Source organism: Physcomitrium patens, chromosome 25, assembly GCF_059467195.1.
Source record: "Physcomitrium patens ecotype Gransden chromosome 25, ASM5946719v1, whole genome shotgun sequence".
In the NCBI taxonomy this organism is placed as follows: domain Eukaryota; kingdom Viridiplantae; phylum Streptophyta; class Bryopsida; order Funariales; family Funariaceae; genus Physcomitrium; species Physcomitrium patens.
In genome coordinates this window covers 7,662,818-7,688,640 of record NC_143434.1, presented here as the reverse complement: position 1 = coordinate 7,688,640, position 25,823 = coordinate 7,662,818, and the positions used below count along the sequence as shown (strand labels likewise).

Below are 25,823 nucleotides of genomic sequence, written 5' to 3'. Positions count from 1 at the left end.
ATGTATGTGTGTATTTTTTTAAATGGAAAATAAAGTTAAAATTTCAAAACTATCATGCATTTTGTTGAAAGTGAAGTGTTCTTTACCATAGGAACATTACGTATAATAAAATCACATAAAAAATCTCATGTAATTGGATCATGAGGTTTTGTATTGAATGAAAAATTAATAACATTGAGTCTATTTCTTTCCTTATTTCCATCATTGGTTTTTGAATAGTTGAACAAGTAACAATAAATATGTGTAAAAAAAAAGCCATCATGAGCACACTCTGATTTCTTTGGTCTACAGGTTTGATTGTGAATGTAAAGCACTTCAGTGTAAATTCAGGCACTTGAATTCCAGTTGACACTTAAATGTCACATCTTTGATGTTTCTGAGAGTGGATCATCAAACTTTAACTTTACTGAGAAGAAAAAACAGGTTTTCTTACCTTTTATATCTTACTTTTTGTTGTTTGTTTGTTAAAATTGTCTGTATATTCTCTATTTTTTTATTTTCAGAACTCGTTTAAAAAGCTGTCATTTATTCATACACATTACAAATATTTGTAGTGAAAAAAAAAATAAAAAAAATACCCAGTGTTGGTTTAAACTAACCAGGCATAGTGATTATTTCATATTTTACAACTCATAGATCAATACTCAAAACACACTCCATGACTTGACTGGACCTTGTTTGATAAACCATGTGAAAAAAAATTGTAGATTGAAAAAAAAACATTTTATTTAAACCAAGCTATCACTACAAGTCTCTCACTTACTCTCATGTACAAACTGAAATAATAAAAAAATATACAACAAGACACAAACATTTCCAGAAGTTATGAGATCTAAGAAAAAAATGACATTTATTTTGTTACGCTCACAAAGCACATTGCAACAGTATTTTATCTAGATTACACACTAAATCTAACAGTATCAATATCACATCACATTGTCTCATCCAAAAGAAAGTATCCATCACAGCATGTCATTTAAAAGGATATGTTCTGATCAAATTGGGCATGCAAAGAGGAAATTTAGATGTGGAGTGTGGAGCCAACTTATCTGATTCTAACTCCACCCTACCCTAGAGGACAAAACAAAGATCTTACAGTTTGTCAAGTGGAGGCAATATAGTCAAGGATTCCACAGAAAAAGGAAGAAAAGAGAAAAGCACTATCTGGTGGGTGTGTCCATCACCCTTGTGTTCACGAATGACCTAAATCTCAGCCTCCACTCAGCCAGCCGGCCCTAGCTACTGATTCTCACACTATCTCATAATGAAGGAAGTTCCAGACACTTTTCAAGCTGTGAAGAAGCTGCCAGCATTACCAATAAAAGCATAATAAAGTTTAAAAGTGAATTGGATCATTTATAATGTTTTGTTCCCATGCAAGGAGGTAGGAAAGTAGTACCCAATGCTCAGACCAGAGAGTGGTTCATGGTGACAGAGGAAAAACTAGGTGTCTACCCATGGAAGCAAGGGTTAATGAGGCTCTCCCTTTATTCACTACCACCTTACAGAAGATCTAGAGACATGGGTTTGTGGATGATGACTACTGAGCCTTTGGCATAACTAACATGTTACAGCTGGGTGGGGGGGGGGGATTCAGCATCATCTCTTTGCCTTGAGCCAATGGCACATTTGGCATCCTTATTGTAGAGTCAGTGTCACTTGGTTATTCTGTTTTTCCACACATCGGCTTCTTGCTTTGTATAGCCTGTGGCATGGATCAGATATGGACTTGTTCCAATTTGCTTGGGGTCCAATAGCAGCATAACCATGAGGTGGGGAGGGAAGCCCTTAATTTCTGCTCTCCTTAATTAGATGTCAGTAAAATTGGGTGAGTGCTATCAAAACTGGCTCATGATCTTGGTAGTGAAGATATTTTTCCCCCATTCTAGTCAGTAGGATTGGGTGGAGGAAAAGGAGTCAATTGACCAAATGGATTGACTCCATTGGGAGATGAAAATCCCAGTTTCCCATGCCCAGCACTAGAGATGGGTCAAAGATGAGAAGAGATGTTTTTGTTTGTTTGTTTAGTTTAGTTTAGTTTATGTATTTACTTATTTATTTATTTATATTATTTATGGTTATGTGCATGCATGTGTCCTCTTTACCCTCCCCCAGGTACAACATAAGTTGAGGCCACACAAAATAATGAAGAGCCATATCTTCAACACAGTGAAAGTTACTGCAGTCACTTCACATCAGCAGGCAAAATAATTTGGCAGCAGATGGTACTGCTGCTGTGCAACTGGACGTGTGAAAGAGACAAAGACCTGTGGAACACATTACTGAACCCCCAGGGTTGTGGAGAAAAAACAACACAGAAGAAGAAAGAAAGAAAGAAAGAAAGAAAGAAGCTCACACTGGTTACAGGGAACTAGTCCACGTTTATCCTTCATAATTCAAATGTTTCTGAAAAACCTGTGTGTGCTGGGATGTACATACCTACGGTGAGGGCGAGAGACAGGGCCGAGGAGGAGGAAAGTTCGCGGGTAGCACGCAAAAATAAAATTGCGGCCCTCGGGCATCGCGCACGTCGCTTTATTGAGGGGGATGATGGCGTTGCCGGGGGATCCACTTGGGGAGCCGTGGCCGCCAACTGAAATGAATACCACAAAAACCTAGTTTACTGAATACGATAAGATAATGCGGGTGCGCACAAGGCAGTATGTGTCCTGGATCTTTTTTACCGCTTTCGAGGCGCCATCACCAGTTTCCATCGCGCTTCAAAGTCGGAGCCGCGGCGTTGAAGTGGGATCCCTTGCCTGCTATCTTGCACTGTTTCACCTCCCTCCCTTCTTCCCCTCACTCACCTCCTTCCCGCCCTTGTCTCTGGGCCTCTCCTCTGTCATCCGCAGATTTCCTGCCGATCCTCTGGCGCTCCCTTGACAGTCTTCTGCCTGCAGTAGCGCGGAGGGGCTCCTCCTCTGCCACTCTGGTTTACTTGGACCTTGGCTCTCGCTGTCATAACCATCTTCATCAAGTTTCTGGCGACGGTGTGTGCCAGTACTGGACGCTTTTTTGTGCTTATTTGCTCTCGCGCTGCTTGCAACTGAGTTTCTCAGGAGTGCGTGGTGGTAGAGCTTGTAGACGTTTGCAGGCAAGACCTCGGGACCTGCATTGTCGCGCTTAGGAGAGCGCGGGTTGTATGTATGTTTTCTTGTGCATGAGTTCTGTGAGTCTGTTTGTGAGGAGCTAGCTGCGCGTGAGTTCGTGATTGCGCGTCTCCACATCGGTAGAGGAGAACTGTTTATCGTCCGTATTGTGTGTGTTTTTTGGAGTGGTCGAGTTCAGTTCTGAATATGTAGTTAGTGTACTCCTGTCTGTTCGTACCTGGAGGTCTCGGAATCTTGTAAGCTTCACATTGCGGTTTGTTATGGTCCTCATCTTAAGCATCTGGATTATCTGCACTTAGTGTATGTAGCGCTGACACTTTTCTTTAAGAGTATGCAAATGAAAATTTTCAACGAGGAGAATGCAAGTATTGCGAGTACACTGGGTGATTCGACACCCTTTGAGAATGCACGAGTTCGTTGCACGCTCTTCTACTTCGTTAGAATTTGCTTAAGTACCTTCCGAGTAGTGTATTTTTCATTTCGTGGTGCTTGTTTATCGATCTGATAGTTTGAACAGTATCCGTCTAATATACTGGGCTCGCGCTACAGATGCGCAGTTACTGCCTAGCACACCACATGCTGTTCTTAACTTGGAACCACTATCTCATCCTTGAATATATTCGACCATGGGATGAAGCCAAAGAACCGTTTGGTCACTGCTCCTGACTTGATTAGTTTTCATATTTTAGGTGTCGTGGTTGAGTTCTTTTATGTTGGACAACACTAATATTTGGTTGTTTTTGTAACTTGCAGTTGATGGTATCGTGTGGTGAGCCTGCGGAAGATCATTTTGGCGAATGTTTTTGGAGCCAAACACTGTTACCCTGAATGTAATGTGATGCATGGACTATGTGTACAAATCGACCATGCTATTATAAGATCTTGAACTTTTACGCTCACTGACTACGGACCACATCGTGCCCCCTTTTCGATTTTAGTGCATTGTTCACAAGTGAAGTAAATCGATCTAGATTGCTCTTATCCACATCTCTCGTGGTTTTTGAGAGAACAATATACAATGGCGTTTGAGGTAGCTCGAGTGCATGGGCTCATAAGCTCAAGGGTTGGTGACGATGGAGTGTCAAACGGATTCCGAAATGAAGGTGCTTCTATGGAAGCAGTGTACTCCTATCCACACGAATGGAGCGCACCGGGGTTTATCCCCAACCCCCACAATACACCTGATATACCTTTCAATTATGGGCGATATCGTAATCGATGGGAAGCTAATTGCTTTCCTCAGGAGTCGTCCTCACCTTGCTCCACTGAATTTGAAAGTGACGAAGAGGATGAATTTTTTCATGGTCTAGCTCAACAAATTGCGCATTCGACGTTCGACGAGGAAATCAATACAAGCAGACCAGTCGGGTTTCAACCACGAAGCGGATACCCTGAGGTTTGAAACGTACCCGGTGTCGATTTCAGTGAGACGAGTTTCGAGTTTTCTTAAACCATGAATAAGATGATAAGCATCACTTCACTCATACAATGTTTAACACATCCTGTGGCTATCTTGATCGGAAGCCGGTTGGTGATATTTGGTGTCAAATCGCAAACTCGTCAGTGTCTAAATTGCATAGAATCTGTTCTCAACTTACTGATGATTTCTCTCAACGGGCTCTTTGTTTCTGAGCTTATTGTCATGTTAGACACATGTGTCAGCAATGAATTCACATTCTGAGTCTTTCATAACTTCGCAGGGTCGAATGTCGCCTTCCAACTTGCACAACGGAAGCTGGTCAACTGGATCATTGCTCTCTGGCAGCCGAAGTAGCTCTAACGATTCTTCTAGAGTGTCATCTCAAGTTTCTTCGCCTTCGTCTGCGCCTTCATCTGGATATCAAGATGCCTGGGAAACTCTGTACGCTGCAGCTGGAGAGATTGTTCGGTTGAAGATGAGTGAGGAAGATGTTGAGAAATCATACCAGTCCAGGGTTGGAAACCCTACCATGCGGGCTCACTTGCCTCAACAAACTCGACCAGCAGGACAGACGGCGGGAAGAAATCTACCTCTCTATGCTCGCAGGAAGGACTGGAGTTCCATGTCTAACAATTATGTAATGGCTCGTAACCTTAATATCTGTGCAATTGAACTCCTCATGGTGCTTAATCAAATTATTGAACGAGGCATGGTAGATGTCGGGGGAACGTGTAGTATGTTTCTAGGACAACCCATGTCATGTTCCGAATCATTATGTCTGACAAGAGATGGTCTCAACCGTCTGGTCTGGAACATTCCGCGCCATCCAATTTCGTGATTTCACAATGATACTCTGGTATTGACGTTCATGAAATGTTTGTAAATCAGGCTATGCAGAACTGGGGCATAAAACCTGAAGCAAGCCACGCCATTGCAAGTCGAAGTCAGCCTCATCGCGCAGGATACCACCATCACCAGCAGTCGTGTTTTCCTGACGGTCAACGTGACAATAGTACTTACAACCATCCAGGAAAGCATGTGGATAACAAACTTATGCAAAATAGTCGTCAAACTGCCGTGAATGGGGGATCTGGCGTACGTGTCGTTTTCCTAGGTTCAAGCACTGGTCGCGAGTCAGGAACTGGAGTATTTCTACCCCGTGTGTTTGATCAAAGGAAGGCAGCTTCAGCGAGACAGAATGGTGAGTGCCAATCTATTGCCTGCCAGCATTGTCGACTTCTAGTGCTATGGGTGATGTTATTTCATGAATCAAATGATCATATTGTTAGGCGTTTTATTTTTCTCTTCGTTTCTTCGTCGGAATTATGTCACATTACAGTGGTTTCTTTCAAAATTCTGACACTCCTAATTAACTTTTATTGCGTTCTGCAGAGAACAACTCTAACACCTCTCCTGGGCACGGTCGTGCTGTTAATTCTCATCGGCATGCCAAGTCTCCCAGAGAAGGAGTGTGGCCTACTTTGCAGCAAAGCAGTAATCGGGCTGGTGTACGCCAACCCGTGGTTCACGAGCCTCGTCTTCCATCAGAATGGACCTACTAGCGATCATTATTTCATCAAGCATCCCGGCTTTTAGTGGCAATGAGGATTGCATGCGTTATTCATCAGCATTTACATATTTCATCACGCACCGAGCCGTTGGTGGCAATGAGGGTCGCCAGCTTCATTATACATGAATTCTACACAAGGTTCGGGAGAAAATTATCCTGAGCAACACCGAGCAGTAGTTTTGCGGTAATTATCGATTTTGTCATGGGCCTTCCAACTTCCTTGTGAAGGTGCTAAGCACTGTAAAGTACTAGAATCTGACCAGGCTTGGAGTCTGCTGTACAATAGTCAAGATAACTGCGAAGGAAAATTTGTCCCTTCATAGGCGGAATTTTTTCAATACCACTACTGGAACTTATCAAATAAGGGGAACCCCTCTGTAGGGAACATCGTTATCTTCGCGAATAATTTGATCGATCAATAAACAATACCGTCAGATATTATTCTAGGATATTCTGACTGGCTACGTAGTGAAGTTACAATTTAGTTTTAGTTTGACTTAGAATGTTGCTACAGAGCTGTGTACGTGAAGAGCACATCATGTTGCAGGTTAAAAATCAGGAGCGTGTACTTCCACGAGGAACATCTCGACTTCTGTCTCTCTGTGCCAGCGTGCTTGATGTGGCTTGTTTGCTTCAAACCCAGTTTCGATAAATGCATATAGGTCGCCATGCATCTGTCAGTCTGCAGACACTCGTTCCGTTCCATAAATTTCAATCTTCAATCAATCTGAAAACATGCTGTATCCGATCATAATATCTTTACGTGTCTAAAATGTTTTTGGAAATCTGCAACACCCAGTTTATATAATATCGGGAGCGCACAATCAGAAAGCATACGTTATTCCCAATGTCCAAAAATCTGTTTACAAATCACCTCCTCTTGTCTTCGTAGTAAACACACTTTTGCTGGATAAAACATAGACGATAGAAGTTGAGACCCACTCTACAAATACCAAACTGTTCACTTCTGGATTACTCTACAATATCACCGCAATTGTGCACAAACTTCATTCTGTTGGAGTATTGTTGGGTAACATGACTAACAATTCTGAAAGTGAGATGAGAGGAAGATTACACTCGTCTTGTCCACACAGAACTATTGCACTCAAAATTGATCAAAACTGTTGGGCTGATTGTAAGTAATCTAGTCCAAAACTTTAACAAGTTAAATACAAAATTTATTGCACTCTAGATGACAAACTTTTGACATAGGAGAGCAGGAGCTACAATGTTAAAGTCATAGTATTGCAAGTCATAGTATTGCAATATTCTTTCATGCTTTTGAAGCATTACTTGTCTTATTGCTGTGTTTTGTTTTTCTCTGTACATGTCCAACAATTTGGTGTGTAATGTTTCTGTTGCCACCACAACTTGTCATCTACCACATGACACCATGGATTTTCCTAATGCCACTAAAATTTGTCCTAAACTTGAGCTGCACACCACTAGGCATTTTTTTGAAGTATTGATGTTGTTATCAAAGTTGATTACATGGCTCATGACTTTTGTTGACTATGGTTGACCACTGTTTATAAGGAGAAGAGTGGATGGATCAGGTGCATTAAGATATGTATTACAGCAATATTTGAAAGAATTGTACTAAATCATGAAAAGAGTGTGCATTGCCCACATGGCATCTAAGATGTATCTATCTTGCTTACTGCCATTCATCTTGCTACTTTTACAAGTGCATCCATCACACTAAATGCCATTCATCTCACTATTTTTTTAAGATGCATCCATTCCAATTGGTGCTATTCATCCATGTTGGCATCTATATGATATTCCTACACAACACCTAATGCTCAACAATACAAGTAATTTTAGTTCAAGAATTTCATCATGTTTTTTTTGCCAACTCAAACATCAATATTTCCATTAGTCTCTTGCACAACAAGCCATTGCATGTGCACAAATTGCTCAAATTTCAACAAGTAGAATGCCAAATCTTGTAAATTTGCTTCTACATGAGAGAAATTCTTTACGTAGGTGACCCATCTATTGCTCTCTAAATAAACATTAATCAACAACAACAATTTAGAGTTACACATTAGTAAAATTAGCTTTGGTAACAATACTAGTTGTTAAGCAAAGTGCCTTGTGGTTTTTATCTCAAGTTTAGGACAACTTGTAGTAGCATTAGTAGAAACCATGTTGTCATATAGTGGATGGTATTTGTGGTGGCAACAACAAAAATTAGAGTAGCAATAGCAACATCCCATAAATATTATTGGAATATAATATTAAGTTAAGAAAATAAATAAATTATATATATATATATATATATATATTATTAACTTAATATTATATTTCTATTATATAATTTTTTATTGTAATAAACTTTAAATAAAATAAAATATATTATAATTATATATATAATATATATTTTTAAATTAGATTTATGTAACTCAAATCATAGATATATTTAAATTAATAATTGATATATTTAAATCAAATAAGAATTATATGAGATATTTGAATAATTATAATAGTTTGAATTTAATTTTTTACTTAAATTTTTAGATAGTTTTTTTGGCATTATCTTGACTTTTGATGATTTTTAGCATTATAATTATAATATGCAACTACCAAATATATTTATTATAAAATATTATTTTATATATACATAATAAAATGTATTAAGTGCATTAACTATTTAGATATATTTTCATAGTAAAATATTTATTTTTTATGGTTATCAATGCATTATAACTTCAAATTTTGACAACATATGTTAAAAAGGTATTATTATACTTAATAATATGTATCTATATATCAATTATAATATAATGTCAAGTAATATTGTTATGTGTGTGTTTATATATATATATATATAAAAAGTTCATAGAATTTTTTATTAAACATAATTTTCATTATTTTTTATTATTAAATTAAATAAATTATATAATTTTATTTTAAAATTATTACAATTTGTTAATGATTTCAAAAAATATTAAAATTATAGCATGAAGAACAAAAGATGTATAATTTGATGTAATTTAAATTATATATATATATATATATAAAATTTTAAGAGCAAGAAGTAACTTTAAATTAAAACAAAACTTATATTCTATAATAGAAATTATGAATTTTTTTCTTTATCATTTTATTTAATGATATTTGTTTTTAATTTGTATTTAATTTATTTTTACATTTGAATTCAAATATAAATTTTTATTCAAATACAAAATAAGATAAAAAAAAAAACTATGATAAATTTGGATAACTAAGTGGCATAATTCTTTAATAGTGCTAAAGCTTTGGAATTGCATACATTTTATTTTATGTAATTAACAATCAAACAACTTGTTACATTTGAATAAAAAGAGAAGAATTCAATACTCTAATGTTTTTAAAGTTATAATATAAAAATTACATTTTAGAAAGTTTTATAAGTTCTTTAAAACTAAATTGAATGATTACGTATATATACATATATATATATATATATATAGAGCCAAAATCTCAACATCACTATAATCTAGCAACAATAGATGAAGTTACACAATTGCATGCAATGAACAAGGAATGTGGCTATGTTGTCTAATAAGTTCATGCTTGAGTTTTGTTAGTGCATGGAGCATCAAGAGTGACAAAGCAAGGAGTGTGGCTATGTTGTTTAATAAGTTCATGCTTGAGTTTTGTTATTGCATGGAGCATCAAGAGTGACAAAGCAAAAGATTACTCATCAAAGTGTTTGCTCAGTAAAAAATCATACTACAGATGTATCATGCAGGGACCTAGCCTTTTTTTTTTTTTTTTTTTTTTTTAAATTTTGTTTTTTATTCATGATGGTCAAGATTTAGTAAAAACTTGGGTCTATTTAACATTCTCATATGTGTGGGTATATATATATATATATATATATATATATCTATATACTCATATACACATACATAAAAATAATTAAGTTTCAAAGCATTGTTACAAATAAAATATATTACAATTAATATTTTCCCATTTCCTATTGGAAATATAAGGTGGGGGATGATGATAACTCGAGAACGGGAACATGGGAACTGGGAACAGCTGGATCCCAGTTCGAACCGCATGAGTGGATCGCAAGTTGGATCGGGATGATGGTGAGGACGTGGACTTGCCCACCCATAACCACCAAAAATGTCCCCCGTAACCGCGGAAGCGGCAGAGCGCGGTCGCGTCAGGCAGCCGCGATGCGTCTCAAAGACGCTAACGCGCGCGTCTGAGTTAGCGTCAGAGTCAGCGGTAGTGGCGAAGGGGGAAACGGCAGAGGGTGGGAGCAGGTGGGAATGGGGAGGGAGACGTGGGGGGAGAGGCGGAGGACTTGCCTTGCTTAACAGTCGCTGCGCTCCACTTTTCTACGCAAAATTCTCCTGTCGCGCTTTCATCTTGTTTTAATTTTTGAACCAATATTTACTTGCTTCAAAGTTAATCTTTGTTTGTTTTTTCCTTCTTCTCTCTTCCCCAATCTGCTACGCTTCGGGCTGAAACCTGTCAAGTACGGCGTCAGTTTGATGTTTCTGGCCCCCTTTCTCTCTGTCTTCGAGTCTGCCTTGATTCTTTCTGGCCGCGGGTGACCTTGTCTTGGAATGAATTTGTTGCTGCTGATCATGCAGTGCTAGTGACGGGCGCCGCGCTTCGTGACGCTTATGCGGAATTACTCTACTAAATCGAGTGTAGTAGGCGTAGAAGGAGCTAAGTTACTGTAGATGCGGATCGTGTTTTTAGTCGCTCTTCTCGTTGGTTCTCTGCTACAAAGTTGAAGCTTGGTCGCACGGCGTACTTTGTTTTCAGGGCATTTTGGTGCCGAGTAAGGGCAGATAAATGACAGGATAGGGTTGGATCAGGAAGGAAACGGAGAATCCAAATCTAGGGTTTGGAAATTTGATCTTTTTCATCCCAGTCGTGACGCGTTCCAGGAACTGGTTCGGTTTCTGACTGAATTTGAGATACATTCGACGAGCAACTGGTTGCCGATATTGCCTCACACCTGCGGCAGCGAAGGTTGATCGTGCTGAACGGAGGAGAAAAGGCTTTTTTGGAGTTTTATTTCTGAAGAGAATCCTTCATTGAGAGCAATGGCGGACTGGCAGTGGCAGGAAGCTCTGCAGTCTATTATCATCGGTATTGTTTTTGCTTACATGTGTGGCAGACTCTTCACGCTTATATCATCCATCCGTGATCAGAAATTTCGACTTGAGCGGGGTGGCCAGGACACTGCGACTCCTCTCCTTTCGACGACCTTTGACGAACAGGAATATGCTCCTGCAGCCGAGCTTAATGTTCCTTACGCTCCTATTGAGGAGGAATTGGATGCTGACGATGGAGGGGACGAACAAGAGGTTCAAGGCTATGATTCTTCCTCTTCATCTGACTATGAGGACCATCGTTCTCGAGATATTCATGTCACTGATGCTGCAGGGCAATCAAAGGTCGCATTTGAGAATGATGAGAACAAACCTAAGGATACTATTGATGTCAAAGCGCCAGATTTGAAATCGGATGATAGGGTTGCTGTTTCCAGCAGTGACCCTTTGACAGTAAGCCTGCTGCTCATATTTTGATTGTTGCATCCACTTTCCAGTATCTTCTCTTCTGAACTTGTCTTTCAGTTTTTATTTTATTTTATTTTGAACATCATTTATACCGCACTCCTACGTGATTGATTTGGGCACTACCCTCTATCGGCAGTTAACACTTGCGAAAATGTTGTTGTAATCGAGCAAGGTTCCAATAGGTTAACACTATCTTATTACGGAGTTTACGTCATAATTTGTGCGGTCAGTTTGTTTCAAATGATTCTTACTTAGCAAATACCCGTCACCCGGACTGACTTATTGTCGCTACTTGCAAACTTTCCGATTCATGGGTTCTACCCTACGAATACTGTAAAGCCCTAGAATTGATAAAGGGAATCGGAATCTTTCACTGTTGAAGACACTAATCTATATGAACAATTTGGAACATGCAAGTGCCGAAGAACTTTACAAACTGCAAAATATGATTCTTACTTTTTGGATCAACTTCTCAAAGCTAAACCTGCACCTGTACTTGGTTCTGTTTTGAAACCCCTGTTCGACAATTGGTATCAATATTGGTGTAGTAATTTGGTGAATTGCTTTGGTGGTAACTCTAAATTGCTTGTTTTCTTTTCCGTTCTAGGTGAGTGAGGAGCGTGAAGATGCGGCAAAAGAATCCGAGGAAGGGAATGAAACAGACGATTGGGAAGGTGTGGAAAGTACTGAGCTTGAGGAGCTCTTTGGAGCTGCTTCTACGTATGTCGCATCTTTGGTCAGTATCCCAGGTGTCAAGCCGTCAAGTGAAGCGATGCTGCAATTATACGCACATTACAAAATAGCTACGGAAGGGCCTTGTTCTACCTCTCAGCCATCAGCTTTTCAACCTTCTGCCCGCGCCAAATGGTATACCACTTGATCTTTGTCCTTGTAAGTTAGGTTGATCTAATGTGATGTACTTTTAGGAAGTCAATGTTGCTTGCTCGAATGACTTGCAGTACTAGTTCTTGTTTATCAACTTGATTTAGTAAATCATTGAAACAATTATCCTGGGTTTTAGATTTTGTTAATCAAAATGATTACATCGCAGTACTATGCTTCGACATTTATGAGAATATGGAAATCTTGTTCGGATTTGCTTGAGCTTAACCCATCTAAGATCACAGATTTATGTAAAGGGTACAGTAGAGTAAGCTGTGACATAGGTTACAATCGCAGGCATTAAGAGCGGATTATAAATTGGACGACCGTTGTGGTACCATCTATTTGTGCAAGGAATGCATGGCAGAAGCTTGGAAACATGCCTCAAGAGGAAGCTATGCAAAAATATGTCGGTATTTTGACTGCGATTGATCCCACTTGGCATCAGGGCCAACGAAAGGTAACAATTCGGACTTTGCTTCTCCTTGTTATTCTTCCATCCTTTTGAGTTTTGGCGTTGAATTCATGAATTTATGTTGATGTATCCTGTCCATGTTCTCTCTAAAATATAGTGGGCGTTGATGCAGAATAAAGATCCACTTGTGGAATCCACAGAGGAGCTCGGAAGAAACTCTTCCCAAGCTAGCAATAAGAAGATGGGACCCGGCCCAGTTTTCAGCTCTCTAGTCGGGAATGAGGATGGTGGAGAAGAGGCAAGGTATTATTTCTCCGTGACGATCTTGGATATCCCATGAAGCATGCTGCTCCTTGTGGCGCCACTTTCATTATATTTTCATCGATGTAAATTGTATTTTAGTACATTGTGCGTTAGTCTAGTCTGTAAATACATCTTGAGTATCTTCTTATGGTTGCTAAGGTACTAAGTAGTGTCCTCGCCTTGGTTCATATTTGTGCCCTGGTTATTCTGTCTTATTTGTGGTTGTTTTGTATTGCAGCACCATGGATCCACTGCATGCATATGCTAGGGATGGGGATATAGAAAGTATTGCCAAACTTCTCGATCAGGGCAGTAACATTAATGTGAAGGGTATATTTTTATTCCTTGAGCTTGTCCTTGAGATGATTTAGTACAATTACATTTTTGGTTGACTTAGATATTTTTTCACTTTTTACATTTTCCTTTACACTCTGTGCTCTTCTTGTTTGTCCTTTTTAATTTTTTTTCGATAATTTCGATAATTTATTGTAAGGGGTAATGTAGAACCTTACGTCAAGTGTGGAGATTCATGTCATTATATCTTTAAGTGAATGGACCATAATATCATATGTTGGTCGGTTGATTATTTGCCTGTCATTTAATTTTATTGAAGGAATACTTGAACGTTTTTGGTCTATCTGCTACTATTGGAAATGGTATAGCTCTTGAAATTTTTTCTTCATGTGCCATACTTGATCCATGTTTGTTTGAAAATTTTAAAGTTCGCTATCTAACGGCTAGTGGAACACTTTCGTTGTGAATGCAGACAGTGATGGTCGTACGCCTTTAATTTGGGCTGTAGATCGTGGTAATTTGCGTGCTGTGGAAATTCTTGTAGCAAAGGGTGCGGAAATTTATGCAAAGGTGTGTTTCCAAACTACACAATTTTTTTCCCTTGGGAAACTCTCACCAAATCTGAAGCATGTATATGTTACGTTGTTTGCTATGTATTAGTTATGGATCGTGTCCCGCATGTTATGAAAAATTAGGATTCTCAATTTCAAGTTCATGTACACCGTAACGCATAGCTTGAGGGAGAGTGTGCTCTGAAGATAAGGATATTACCAGGAGCAGCAATACCCTTGGTAGCGTTCTTAAAGTTCCCAGTCGTTCATCTTGTGGAAAAGGATAGTTTCATTGTATCGTCATATCCATAAACGTTAGCTTGTTTGTTTTTTTGTTCTATTTTTGAAGTTTTTATCATGCTATTTTGCAGGATTTAGAGGGACAGACAGCATTACATTACGCAACAGTATGCGAGCTGGAAGAAGTTGCTAAGTACCTGTTCGAGCATGGAGCTGATATGAATTTGCCTGACAATGAAGGGAACACGCCACTTAGTCAGTGTCCTGGACATTGGCAGTGGGTGCAGCGTGCTGCAGGCTAGTGTTGGACGTCATTTTGACCCCAATTCTATTCGATCTTTGAATCATCTTTGTTGAAGAGCGTCTATGTACAGAACATAAAACCCACACTGCTCTTGCGACTGTCTGCTGGTGCAGGGTAGCAGCCAGTTCTTGCAGGTTCTGCTGCTACTTCTGGGCATGAATGACATGTTGAGCGTTTCTCTCATAATTGATATAACTTGCAGTTAATCTTTTGTCTACATGTGACAGTTCCTCATGTAACAGTTCTCTCCATGTTGCACATTCGTTTGTAATCGTGACCTGAATAATCTGCCTCTCTTTACTACTGTAGTGACACTGATGTGAATCATGCATTATTCACACAGCATGTAACTCTGAAATATCAAAGTGGAATACTGTTTACGAAACTCGGTGCTAATTTCATTGTAACCTGCACTCTGATTTGCTTTTTCTAGTGTGCCTCATTTGTCATTGTTGATGAAGTATACAAAGCTTGCAACGTGATAAGACCTCCTATTCATGACCTTTGTTGTGGCTGTCAAAGCATAAATAAGCATAGAAGCCTACCACTCTAACCACTTAATGCATCCAACGTCTAATTTGATACATCAAGCTGTCACACTAAAATAGTTCCTTTGTCATAATGTCTTTATGACGAAGGCGAGAGCAATAACAAAGCAATATTCAGGTCTGAGATGCTCCATGCAGGTGTAAACGATAACGGGGAAGAAGCAAAATACCATAAAGAGTACTCACCCAACCTCCAGATTCAGATTTGGAATGTGAATGACTGCTTTAACAATCGGTTTCCTTGGTGCCAGTACTCTCAGTTTCATAGTTTAAAATCTTAACAAACTTTGTTAGTTCGATAAGCGTCGTTTTAATGAAAGATAGAATGAACAGAAAAATAGATCTTTAGTGGTAGTGAATTGAAATAACCTCCCCCTTCAAATCGATTTTGATCGGAACAATGACCCTGAAAGCTGGACTCAACAAGGGTTTAGGGTTTAAGGGCGTTCGTTGTCTACAGCCTTAAAGTCCCAATCTAGGAAAGAGTTTGGCGGTCGTTAGCTTTCCTCACCACGGGATCATTCGCCCTTGCATTTTTCTATTGTGAGGTTGTGGTCGGCTAGATGACAATGTAACGTGCATTCATGAATCAATCAACATTGTAACCAGGTATGGAACCAAGTTAATATTTTCAACGATTCGTAGTTTGGGTCGTGGGCAATGCCGTCGATGTTGAGCTTCATAGCGAAGGTGCTTGCGTTCAACGTGAGTTTTCGTTGTTTGGGTTGCCTTTAGATGGTGTAGTGGTCAATGGGGGAAGCAAGGAAGGCAGAGCGATACTTTTTGTTCACTATCGTAATTCGATTGTTTGAATTCTCCTTTCTGGGTACGATATTTAAGGATATGGTGCATGAATGGACTTGGATCTGAGAGAATTTTAGTTTACTTATATGTGATCTTTTTCAGGGCAGTTAGAACGTATGCATGGTTTCTTTGTTCGGTAGCTGATGTATTTCTCTCTACGCTTCAGATGAAGACAAACACTCCTCATCAAATTGACTTTGCCCTTCATGTATGTACGTTCTTGAAGCCTTGAACCTGTGGCGAGACTATCGACGTGTTGCAAGCGTCTTCAATCAACGTGAAGAATGGATTTGAACTCGTGCTTTTAATTGGTTTCTCATTGTGCTTTGAATTATTCTGTCAATGAAAATAACACGTTCAGGAGTAGAAGTCTACGTTTAAGACGATACTGTTCAATTGTTGGTCGATTCAGAGTGGTTTATATATGGCGGAGAATGCGCTACAAGAGGCCGCAGAGAAAGCTTTGGTGGACCTGGTGAAGGTCAGGCAAATGGAGGTGGAGAGGCTGGAGCGAGAGCTGGATGCACTTCGGGCCCACTACTCCTACCTCTTTAAAAGCTTCTCGGTTCCCACGTTTCCTTGCGGTATTTCACCTCATAATCTCATTATCAGCTGCGTTCTGGTCAATGTCGTTGTAAAAATTTCTATGGTATTCGTTTTGTTGACTGGTATTCTGTCTTGTGTGGTACACTGAGATTCGAAAGTGGTATTTTATCGAGTTCTTATTGTGCAGCTACGGGGATGATGTTCAAGCTGGTATATGCATGTCCTGGATCGTTGCTACAATCAAGACCTGTAGTGTAGCCATAGCAAGTCTTTTAGTTCTGGTTGCATACATCACCTCATATATCCTACAATCGGGTGTCCTGGCTATCTTTCAGGTCATGAAGTCAGTGAGCCATTTGAAATTGCCATCGAAATATATGATTATCCTAACGGGAACGATGCTTCGAAGTCTGGCAACAATAGTCTTCCATATTCTAGTGAGCCAGATAGTGGTGGGGCTCTAATATTCTGTATGTATTTTATGTGAATTTTATGTGAATATTTTAACTTATGCATAAGACTGCTTAGGTATAGAATATTTCGAAGGGAGTTTTTCAGGAAGTGGATCTTACTTTTCTGAAGAATGTATAAGTCACGTGACCTTCCTGTGTGTGTGTATGTTTGAGGTTGTGAATTTTGTGAATTTTTCGTTTACCATGCATATGACATACGTTGTTCTTTGTGGAGTGTAGCAAGAATTACGAAGCAACTCGAGTCACCATCATCAACACACGAATATGTTGCTACGATAGCAGATGAAGCAAATAAGAAGAAAGAAGTCGTGTTGATATGTCCTGCTAGACACTTGATACCTACCCAGATCCTATCATCTTCCACGTCTGGTTCTAGTTCAAAGGGGGTTAGAAACGTTATGGACTGGGCTTACGGTGATGATACAGACTTATTAGAAGACGGGGTTCGCAGGGAGAAACTGGGAGTGCAATCTCCGAGGAAGTCAGCACCAAATCCTACTGAAATTTCCACAAAGTGATCATCTCTACTTTTGATCTATCGGCTTCAAATCAAGGTTTAAGCACTGTTTTATTATGTTGCTATTTATTTAATTTGTTCGTCTCTCATTTTTGTCTGTGTCTTGGGAATTAGGACTGTTGAGAAGAAGCCCAACACTGACCGCAGTAGTAATGACAACTATGATTTATCGAATGAAGAATCACCTAGCGATGAAGACGCAGCGACTGGATCCGAAGAATCCAGTAGTGAGTTCAATGACATTAAAGCTGGTTCCACAAGATATATCAAGGTGGGCATGTGACAGATTTGAGGGATTTTGGTGGGTAGAGTCTGCGAAAGAAGCTAAGTGTTATGTTTACCACCTGAAATGTATAGTAACTGTCTACTGATTTATCTCAAAAAGTTGATACTATAATCGCGGGTCTATTATGGAAGTTGTTGACTCCTCTGGCGCAATTTACTTCACAGTTTTTTCGAGAGTGGAGGAGAATCTATTTTCTCACTGTAGACTAGCAACCTGGGATTGGAATTAAGGGCTTTCGGTGCAATTTATGTCAGTTTTTTTCGACTAAATTGAGGCTTGAATGTTTTTAGCCTGCAGACTCCGATTCAGAGGAGGTGAGTTCGCCTTCTTCCAGTAGTGCCTCGGAGAGCTTAACGAAGCAAGAGCTCAGTCCATTGACAATTAAGAAAGTTATGTCTGAAGAGATAGCAAGAATTACATGGCAGCCGAAGTCCAAGGCTCCTTCAAGTAGTTCTGAGGAAAGTGAAGAATCCTCGAGCAGCAGTGATGACTGTACTAGCAAGAACAGACGGCATGCTCATGTAAGTGCACAAAGTTTTAATTCAACGTCACTCAAATTTTAATATTTTGGTTGATGCTGATCTCAGCGCCTTCTTTCACGTCTTAATGCTTGTTTTGTCTCCATTCCTTGTTCTCACATGTGGAAATCTATAGTTTTTTGCTGAGCTTGATGGATGTTTAGTTACTTCATCAATGGAAAGTTCTTTTGACAATCAGACTTGTAATTTCAATCATATTCTTTTTAATTGCTACCTAGATTGTTAGATGCTTTGACTTTGTTGTGATTTAGTTTTCCGTTCAACTGCTACATTCTTTTGGTTTTTGTTAGTATAGGATGTTGATTCGAACCTTGTTAATCATCCTGAAGTGACCAGTTCGATATCTTCATACCAAATACTCTTTTACATTTTCAGATTGAGAGAGCATCTTTGGGACGAGCTAGGGAACCCAATGTGTCCAAAGCTGCATCAACATTATGTTTATCATCGGATGCTTCCCCAGAAGACCATTTTGACTGGATGGCTTTAGGCCTCCAGGGTCCTTGGCTGCCTCTAGCTTCAGACGATAAATCTCTTGGAGCTTCTACAGTGAAAGATCAGCTACCATTGCCACTAAAGTTTCCATCAATTGCATCATATGTTTCCATGTTTCAGAAGTTGGTAGGTGAAGAAGTAAAAGCGGTACTTCTTAGTGACTGGGAACGTTTCAAAGCAGAACAGGATTCGAGTTCTCAGGCTTTGACAGAATCACGTACGTTCTCTCCCACTTGGTGTAGAAATATTTTTCCAGTGAGACTCATTATTTACTGAATTCTATTGTAATCTTTAGCAATGCTGGACACCAATAACAATGCAAAGACACCAATAAAAGTTTATACCTGCATTCCCCAGCAATGCTGGAGTCAGTTCTCTAAAGATATGCTTATTAAGAAATGTTAATTACATTGTGTAGCTTTCCTACATTGTGGTTTACTAATGTGCAGTAAATGAATATTCCTCTCAGAGGATTCTAGGGCACAGTCATCAAGATGGCAAATGAGAAGCATGGTTCAGACAATGGGTGATCCATTTCACTATTTCGAAGCTCAATGGATGGAGGGTCCAAATGTAAATTTTGATGTTGGAGAGTTTCTGTGTATAACCCTACCAGAAACAAAAGAAGTCAAGGCTGTTGCAATTGTCCATTATCAAGGTCGTAATCAAGCTCCCCTATTGAGAACACGAGTTCCCTGGGGCTCTTCTTTAGGCAAGGTAATCTATTTTTCAAGTGGAAGTTTATCAGCATTTGGGACCATATAAGTATGTACTTGGTTTGGAGTCTAACATGTGACTAACATGTGGTTCATCTTGGTGTCTGCAGTGTGTTCTATTAAGGCTGTGTAACATGGTGTCTTTACGCCGCATGTACCTGGCAGTTTCAACAATATCAGATATCTTTAGTCCTATGCAGCAGCAGATCTTGGATCCACTTGCAAATATCAAGTTCCTGAGACCTCAAACAACGCTTGGGGATACTGTAGATGGTGATACTAGGATAGAGTTGAGTTTTGAATTTCTGAGAACTTTCAATGATCGCAAGCGTTTGAACACTTCGCAGCTGTTGTCTATTTCTTGCCTTCTACATATGCGGCAGGGTTTTCAACTTGTACAAGGTTGGTCTTGTGTTGTATATGATTTTTTTGTATGCATGTTTTTAAGTAGATAACGATGATACTCACATAAGATATACTAGTAATATTCGTTCGATTGTTCTTCTGTTTCGCGTCTTGAAATCTAGTCTTTCCTTGGGCGCCTCTTTATTAACTGTCTTTTCTTTGTTTGATCTTTCACTGTTATTGATGTCTTTGCAGGTCCACCTGGAACTGGGAAGGTATGTTCAGTTATCCCTTATCTATTTCTAAATATGCCATACGTGCAAGCGATGAGACTACATAATCCTGCCCACCAGGGGAGAGAAGATATGTGAGCATTGCTCGGAGATTTAGTTTCGGAAGTAACTTGGTAAATTTTAAGTCAACCGGAAAATTACTAGAAGCTAACGTTCTACACCATAGGTTGATAGGACCGCTAGGAAAGAATCATTACCAAATAATTTGGAATAATCGTTTCTGGTACAAATCTACATCTTGTGCCATTACACCTCTTGCCTTGTTCATGGAGCCCCACCCTATTCCATCTCACCTTGATTATCACCTAACCTTGTTCACGTAATACTATTCTGCTCCGAGTACACTTGTGGTTCCAAGGTTGTCAGAGGTTATGTTGAATGTTATATTGGTTGAAAATATAACGATCTGTATGTAGCTATTTGTGCCCTCATTGCCTGTAATATTTGGTCTCTTCTGATTTTGTCTGAAGTCTCACTTACCTGTCAGATTCTAACTTCTACTGAATATGTGGCCATCTCCGAACTTGCAGACATCGACTATTATTGGTAGGTGTCAACTGCGTGTAGGCCGTCCTAAATGTTATTAATATTATCATCACTACACAAAGTACCTATTTCTTAAACTTAGCTTGATTATCCCACTGAATTCTCGCATTTCAGAGTAGCAGAACATAATATTGTCAACCTTATGTAGTGCTTTCGCTCTGTGAGATATTTCTCGTGTCTTATGTGCTAATTCAGGGTGCTTGTATGCTGGGGTAATAGGGATGGTATCATCGTTACTAATCGAAGAGCCGAGGTAAGATCATATGGTCTGCTTTGGTAATTACTTATATTACATTCGATACTCACAGTTTTACTAAGTTTGGTGCATTAAGTGAGCTGTGGCTAGTAAAAATGTGTTTCTGCGATATTTTCTAAAGGTGAAAGTTTTGATTATGTACTTATGATTCTAAACTGTCGCGATTCTGTGTCTGAACAGTGTCAGGATATTGGTATGTGCCCCTTCCAATGCGGCCCTGGATGAGGTAGCAGCTCGTCTTGTAAATCGTATGTTGGATAAGTCTGGGGATTTTTACAGCCCCGTGGATGGAGCCATTGTCCGTTTCGGGTCAAAGAGAGTCATTCACCCTCTTGTGCACTCGATATCCCTTGATACTTTATGTGCTCGGATCCCGTCAAGTTCTCATCGCTCTAAGTCCTGGGTGGATCTTCTGGATGGAGCAAGCGTTGTTTGTGCAACTCTGAGTGGTTGCGGGAACACAACTTTTGATGAATTGGAAAACAAGTTTGATGTCATTATTGTTGGTAAGTTGAGTCAACTCTGTGTTCTTGGTACATATAATGGTTAGAACCAATCTTTTCTTAAGCTTTGATTGGTCGAGAAATTAACTTGCCGAGGATTAGTTTATGAACAATTTGTAGAGATGTTTTATGATAGGTTTGAAGGATGAACAGCTGATGCTGGAATTCACATGTGTGCATCATACTTTTTGGTAAGAAAGTAAATCTTAGTTATTGGCAATTTGTTGCGAAATCACAAACACTGCAATTTTCATGTTGATAACACTACACCATCCACAAAGTCTCATCGACCTTTTGCTTGTTATGTGTGTCGTGCATGCGATTCGTCCTAAGATGAAGCAGCTCAGGTATGTTATGATTACCGCTGAACTCATGGTCCTAGTATGCTCCAATGGTTTACGATATTAATTAGGTAGATTTGGCATGGGTTGAATAGAATGTTTGGCAAGTTTCATTTAGCATTATGTTTCACTTATTATTTCGATTGCAGGCAGTCGAGGCAGAGGTAGTCATAGCACTAAAACGGGTCAGAGGCAGGTGTGTGATGGTGGGCGATCCGCGACAATTGCCTGCGACTGTTTTTCAACGACCCAGTTATGATGCTTAACATCTTTCTCAACAAAAATATACGTGTTACTTGCTCATATTGGTCAAGAGCAGTGTTGTAGCCTGCAGATTGGGGTAGTGCTGAGAAAGGCATTCTTTGAAGCATAGACAGTGATTTTGGAGTACACTATTGTGTTAGAGATGATGATGATTTCTTGATGGCCAATCGAACTTATCTGCTTCTACTTTTAGGTGCGGCGTATGGACGTAGTTTGTTTGAGCGGTTCGAGGAGGGAGGTGTTCCTGTCCTTGTGCTCAATACCCAGTACCGAATGCACCCAAGCATTTGCTTGTATCCCTCTCGGCAGTTCTATGGAGGTGCTCTGAAAGACTCAGTTCGGGTCAGCAGCATGCAGTCCATTTTCACTGATGAAGTATGTGTGGGGGGTATCATTATACGAGGATGTAGGTTCAAGCTAGGGCACTACTGCTTCATGGATGTTGGTTGGGGAACTGAGCGAGAAGAACTTGTAGGGCACTCACGAGCGAACTTTGAAGAAGCACTTGTAGTGTGCAATGTGGTTGAAAGTGTAGTTAAAGGTTTGATTTCGGGCCTCAAACCTAATGTAGGAGTGATAACGCCTTACATTGCTCAAAGAGGAGTAATCGAAGGCCAGCTCGCGAGGCGTGGTATTGACTCCACTGCTTGTGAAGTTAATACTGTGGACGGGTTTCAAGGAAGGGAGAAGGATGTGATTGTGCTGTCTTGTGTTCGAGCAATGGCAGATCGTGGGCTGGGATTTGTATCAGATGAGAGACGAATGAACGTCGCTTTGACAAGGGCAAAGTATTCACTTATCGTTGTTGGGCATGCGGAGACACTGCAAAAATGGAGTCCCACATGGGGTTCACTAATCGACGACGCTCAGCAGCGTGGTTGCTACCAGGTTCTCACAAACAAGAGAAACCAAGATACGTCTTCAAGAAACTGGTGAGATCCTGATTATCACTCCACATTTTTGAACCATGTAAGACACTGGAAATGATTGATCATTTTCCTCATATCGTTCGGACTGTTGAAAAGGCCGATTCTTAGTGAATGCTCTAATCTGCATTGAATGCTCGAGCCTGCGGAAGCGAATTAGTTCCAAGTTCAGGTTCTGGTCAAGGTTATGTCATACATATTTGAATAAATACAGTATCTAAGTAGCATGTGAACTTGCAGGAGGCAAAATCACCCTCAGAAGGACTTTTGTGGTTCAATGGAGATAGACATTAAATGCCAGCACTCAAGAAAAAGAGGTTCAAATTGTACAGAAGAACGGTTGCAGAAGAAGATGGGCTATACAAAGCCAATAGCAAGCTAATGTAAAGCAGGATTGTAGTAACGTTGGATCTTGAAGAGCCTGGGAAAGCAAGAGGTTGATACCAATGATACTGGCAAAGATATGGTTAAGCATCATGTATTGCTTGTGACGTGACTAAACATGTAAGCTAGAAATTTAAGACGGTGATGAGTTGTCTTCCCAAAAGATGTGCAAGACAATATTGGATTTTTATAACTCTAATAAAGATTCATATTTTTGTTCACTTCATTAATTTATTCATGCATTTGATTCTGCTAGAACAAATGAAAAACATTGTAAAAGTTATGATTTGTTCTATCCATGTCTGTAATTGTTCAATCCGAATAGAGTCAAAACGTAAATCTTTGTTGGCAAAATATTAGCGCTTAATATATTTTATCATTAATTAAGATAACATATTTGCTATTTTCATGCACACTATTAAATGATAACCACATATGTTATATTTTAGTGTTTTATTCTTTAAATTAATGGTTCTTTTTGGAGCTAAATTTATCTCTCATACACACATACATTTTTTTATATACATACATACATACATACATCCAGAAATAACACATAAAACAAAATATTCATAGTTGCACTTTATACCGAATTGACAACATTAAACTAAAAATAAAGTTAAAGATACATTGTAAGTAAAAATAATAACAATAATAACAATGCACTTGCCAAAAAAATTGAATATTTAAGATCATTATATATACATATATGTTTTAAAATTTTCTTTATTTCGATTGTTTTTGTGATTATATCACAAACAAAAAAATTGAAAATAAAATAAGTAATGAGATTTTGTTATACAATATTTGAAAAAAAAAAGAGAATGCATGATCAAAGAAGGAATTCTATAAGATTTTAATATAAATTATTAAATAATTTGTAATTATATATATACATATGTTTCAATGCCTCAAAGTAATCAAAATTTGAAAAACATAATAATACACTTTGCTTAGTTGCTATAATTTTCAAATTAAGATAAATTTAGAAGATATATATATATATATATATATACATACACACACACAAAATAACTCCAGGAAGGATATAAACATACACTAAAAAAAAAGAGAGCAATTTCTTTTCAGTGGTCCGACCTGCAATGTTTTCAACCTGAACATAAATTAGAATCCATTAGAAATAGCTTTGAAAAGCAACAAATTACCTGAAACTCATAAGAACTATTCATGTGCCCAAATACACATGTGTCTGTTCTCTACATAATAAATCAAAGCAGAGAAAGAAAAAAATAAAGGTCCAAAATCACGCAGAATGTTAGCTTTCTTCATGATCAGAAATTACAAGCAATGTTTTATATGTTTATTTAACCTATCAATCCATCAATCAATCAGTCAATCAATATACCTTTCTACCTCTGTACCTATCTACCTCAATTCTTTCATGTTCCCTGTCACACTTTGCCTGAATGTATTCTATTGAGGAGATGCATTTCTGCGGATATTTGTGAAAACCTGCATATCCTCGAGAGTAAAGTTAATACACATTCTCGGTGATTCTACAAATGTGATCAGGCTTGCCACCCACTGCATCGTGTGCCCAACACACTTCATATCCAGACTCATCGATGCTGTGCATGGAATCCGGGTTAGATTTCGAAACCAAGTCTGAGATGGTGCCAACCACGAAAGTGTGCATATGAGACAAAAAAAGCAACAGTTGCTCACTGCATGGAACTAGTCAAAACCATGACCGACAACCAGCCCTGGTTTTCTGGTTGTCCCAGGCGTCGACGAGGAAGCAGCGATGAATTCTCCTCCTTCGAGCTCCTCCGATACATGCTGGAAGCTGCATCAAACCACTGGGCTTATTGCCGAAGATTAGCAATGATCTGTCCTAGTTACGGTTCCCCAGGTGGTGCGTTGAGGACTGGGTGGCCTGGGTTTCGGTGCCGGATTTCCGGATTTCCGGGTCGTGGCGGTGGTCACCCATTTTTCTATTTTAAAGTTTTTATTATGAGAAAGTTTTTCATTTTAAATCATGTTTAGGAATTGCTTTGTTCTGAGGGTAAATTATGTTTTATTTTTCTGGCGGATATGTACGCACTTTTGCTGATTGAAAGGGTGGACGAACTGTGGACCCGGTGGGAATGTAGGAACAGTGTCATGCTGGTGGTTCTGTGGCGGTTTCGGAGCTGATGATGAGAAGATAGAAGGGCTGGAGACAGCTTTACGAGAAGAAAAGAAAAAAATGAAAAAAAAAAAAAAAAAAAAAAAAAAAAAACAGCGCTGGGGCGGGATGATGACTGGGTTTCTTGGGGGTGACGACACTAGCTTCGATTGCAGCTACTGTTTGGTGCCTACGGGTCGGGGATCTAGGCGCGTAGGGTGGGACCTGAGGGTTCGCACTACAAAAAGGTTGAGGTGCAAAGGGAAATAGTTCATTCCATCGTCTGA

At 39.2% G+C, this 25,823-nt stretch overlaps 3 protein-coding genes across 14 annotated transcripts; all 3 read left to right on the top strand.

Moving 5' to 3' along the window:
• The first annotated feature begins 2,660 nt into the window (after window positions 1-2,660).
• LOC112277502 (uncharacterized) lies at window positions 2,661-6,681 on the top strand. 4 transcript variants are annotated; one of them, XM_024509929.3, is made up of 5 exons: window positions 2,661-2,990; window positions 3,864-4,506; window positions 4,811-5,167; window positions 5,419-5,731; window positions 5,923-6,681. In XM_024509929.3, exons 2-5 carry the CDS (start codon window positions 4,129-4,131, stop codon window positions 6,090-6,092), a joined length of 1,218 nt encoding a protein of 405 aa, XP_024365697.1. In that variant the 5' UTR covers window positions 2,661-2,990; window positions 3,864-4,128; the 3' UTR covers window positions 6,093-6,681. The 4 variants fall into 4 exon arrangements, with proteins under 4 accessions (XP_024365697.1, XP_024365696.1, XP_024365698.1 ...); XM_024509928.3 differs by having other exon boundaries at window positions 2,661-3,094; XM_024509930.3 differs by having other exon boundaries at window positions 2,661-3,144.
• Window positions 6,682-10,617: 3,936 nt separating this feature from the next.
• LOC112277501 (uncharacterized) lies at window positions 10,618-15,011 on the top strand. Its single transcript, XM_024509926.3, has 7 exons — window positions 10,618-11,622; window positions 12,245-12,504; window positions 12,874-12,979; window positions 13,107-13,237; window positions 13,476-13,567; window positions 14,004-14,101; window positions 14,454-15,011. The coding sequence occupies exons 1-7, from the start codon at window positions 11,161-11,163 to the stop codon at window positions 14,622-14,624; spliced, it is 1,320 nt and encodes a 439-aa protein (XP_024365694.1). The 5' UTR covers window positions 10,618-11,160; the 3' UTR covers window positions 14,625-15,011.
• Window positions 15,012-15,342: 331 nt separating this feature from the next.
• LOC112277499 (uncharacterized) lies at window positions 15,343-23,634 on the top strand. Of its 9 annotated transcripts, none has more exons than XM_090247669.1 (18): window positions 15,343-15,783; window positions 16,081-16,186; window positions 16,391-16,562; window positions 16,860-16,994; window positions 17,217-17,511; window positions 17,629-17,785; window positions 18,091-18,321; window positions 18,715-19,051; window positions 19,304-19,551; window positions 19,661-19,952; window positions 20,151-20,170; window positions 20,719-20,734; window positions 20,954-20,987; window positions 21,171-21,496; window positions 21,827-21,840; window positions 21,984-22,086; window positions 22,292-23,030; window positions 23,265-23,634. In XM_090247669.1, the coding sequence occupies exons 2-18, from the start codon at window positions 16,145-16,147 to the stop codon at window positions 23,404-23,406; spliced, it is 3,303 nt and encodes a 1,100-aa protein (XP_090103795.1). In that variant the 5' UTR covers window positions 15,343-15,783; window positions 16,081-16,144; the 3' UTR covers window positions 23,407-23,634. The 9 variants fall into 9 exon arrangements, with proteins under 9 accessions (XP_090103795.1, XP_090103802.1, XP_090103794.1 ...); XM_090247676.1 differs by lacking the exon at window positions 16,081-16,186 and adding an exon at window positions 16,205-16,255 and having other exon boundaries at window positions 15,344-15,783; XM_090247668.1 differs by having other exon boundaries at window positions 15,344-15,783; window positions 16,145-16,186.
• Window positions 23,635-25,823: the final 2,189 nt, after the last annotated feature.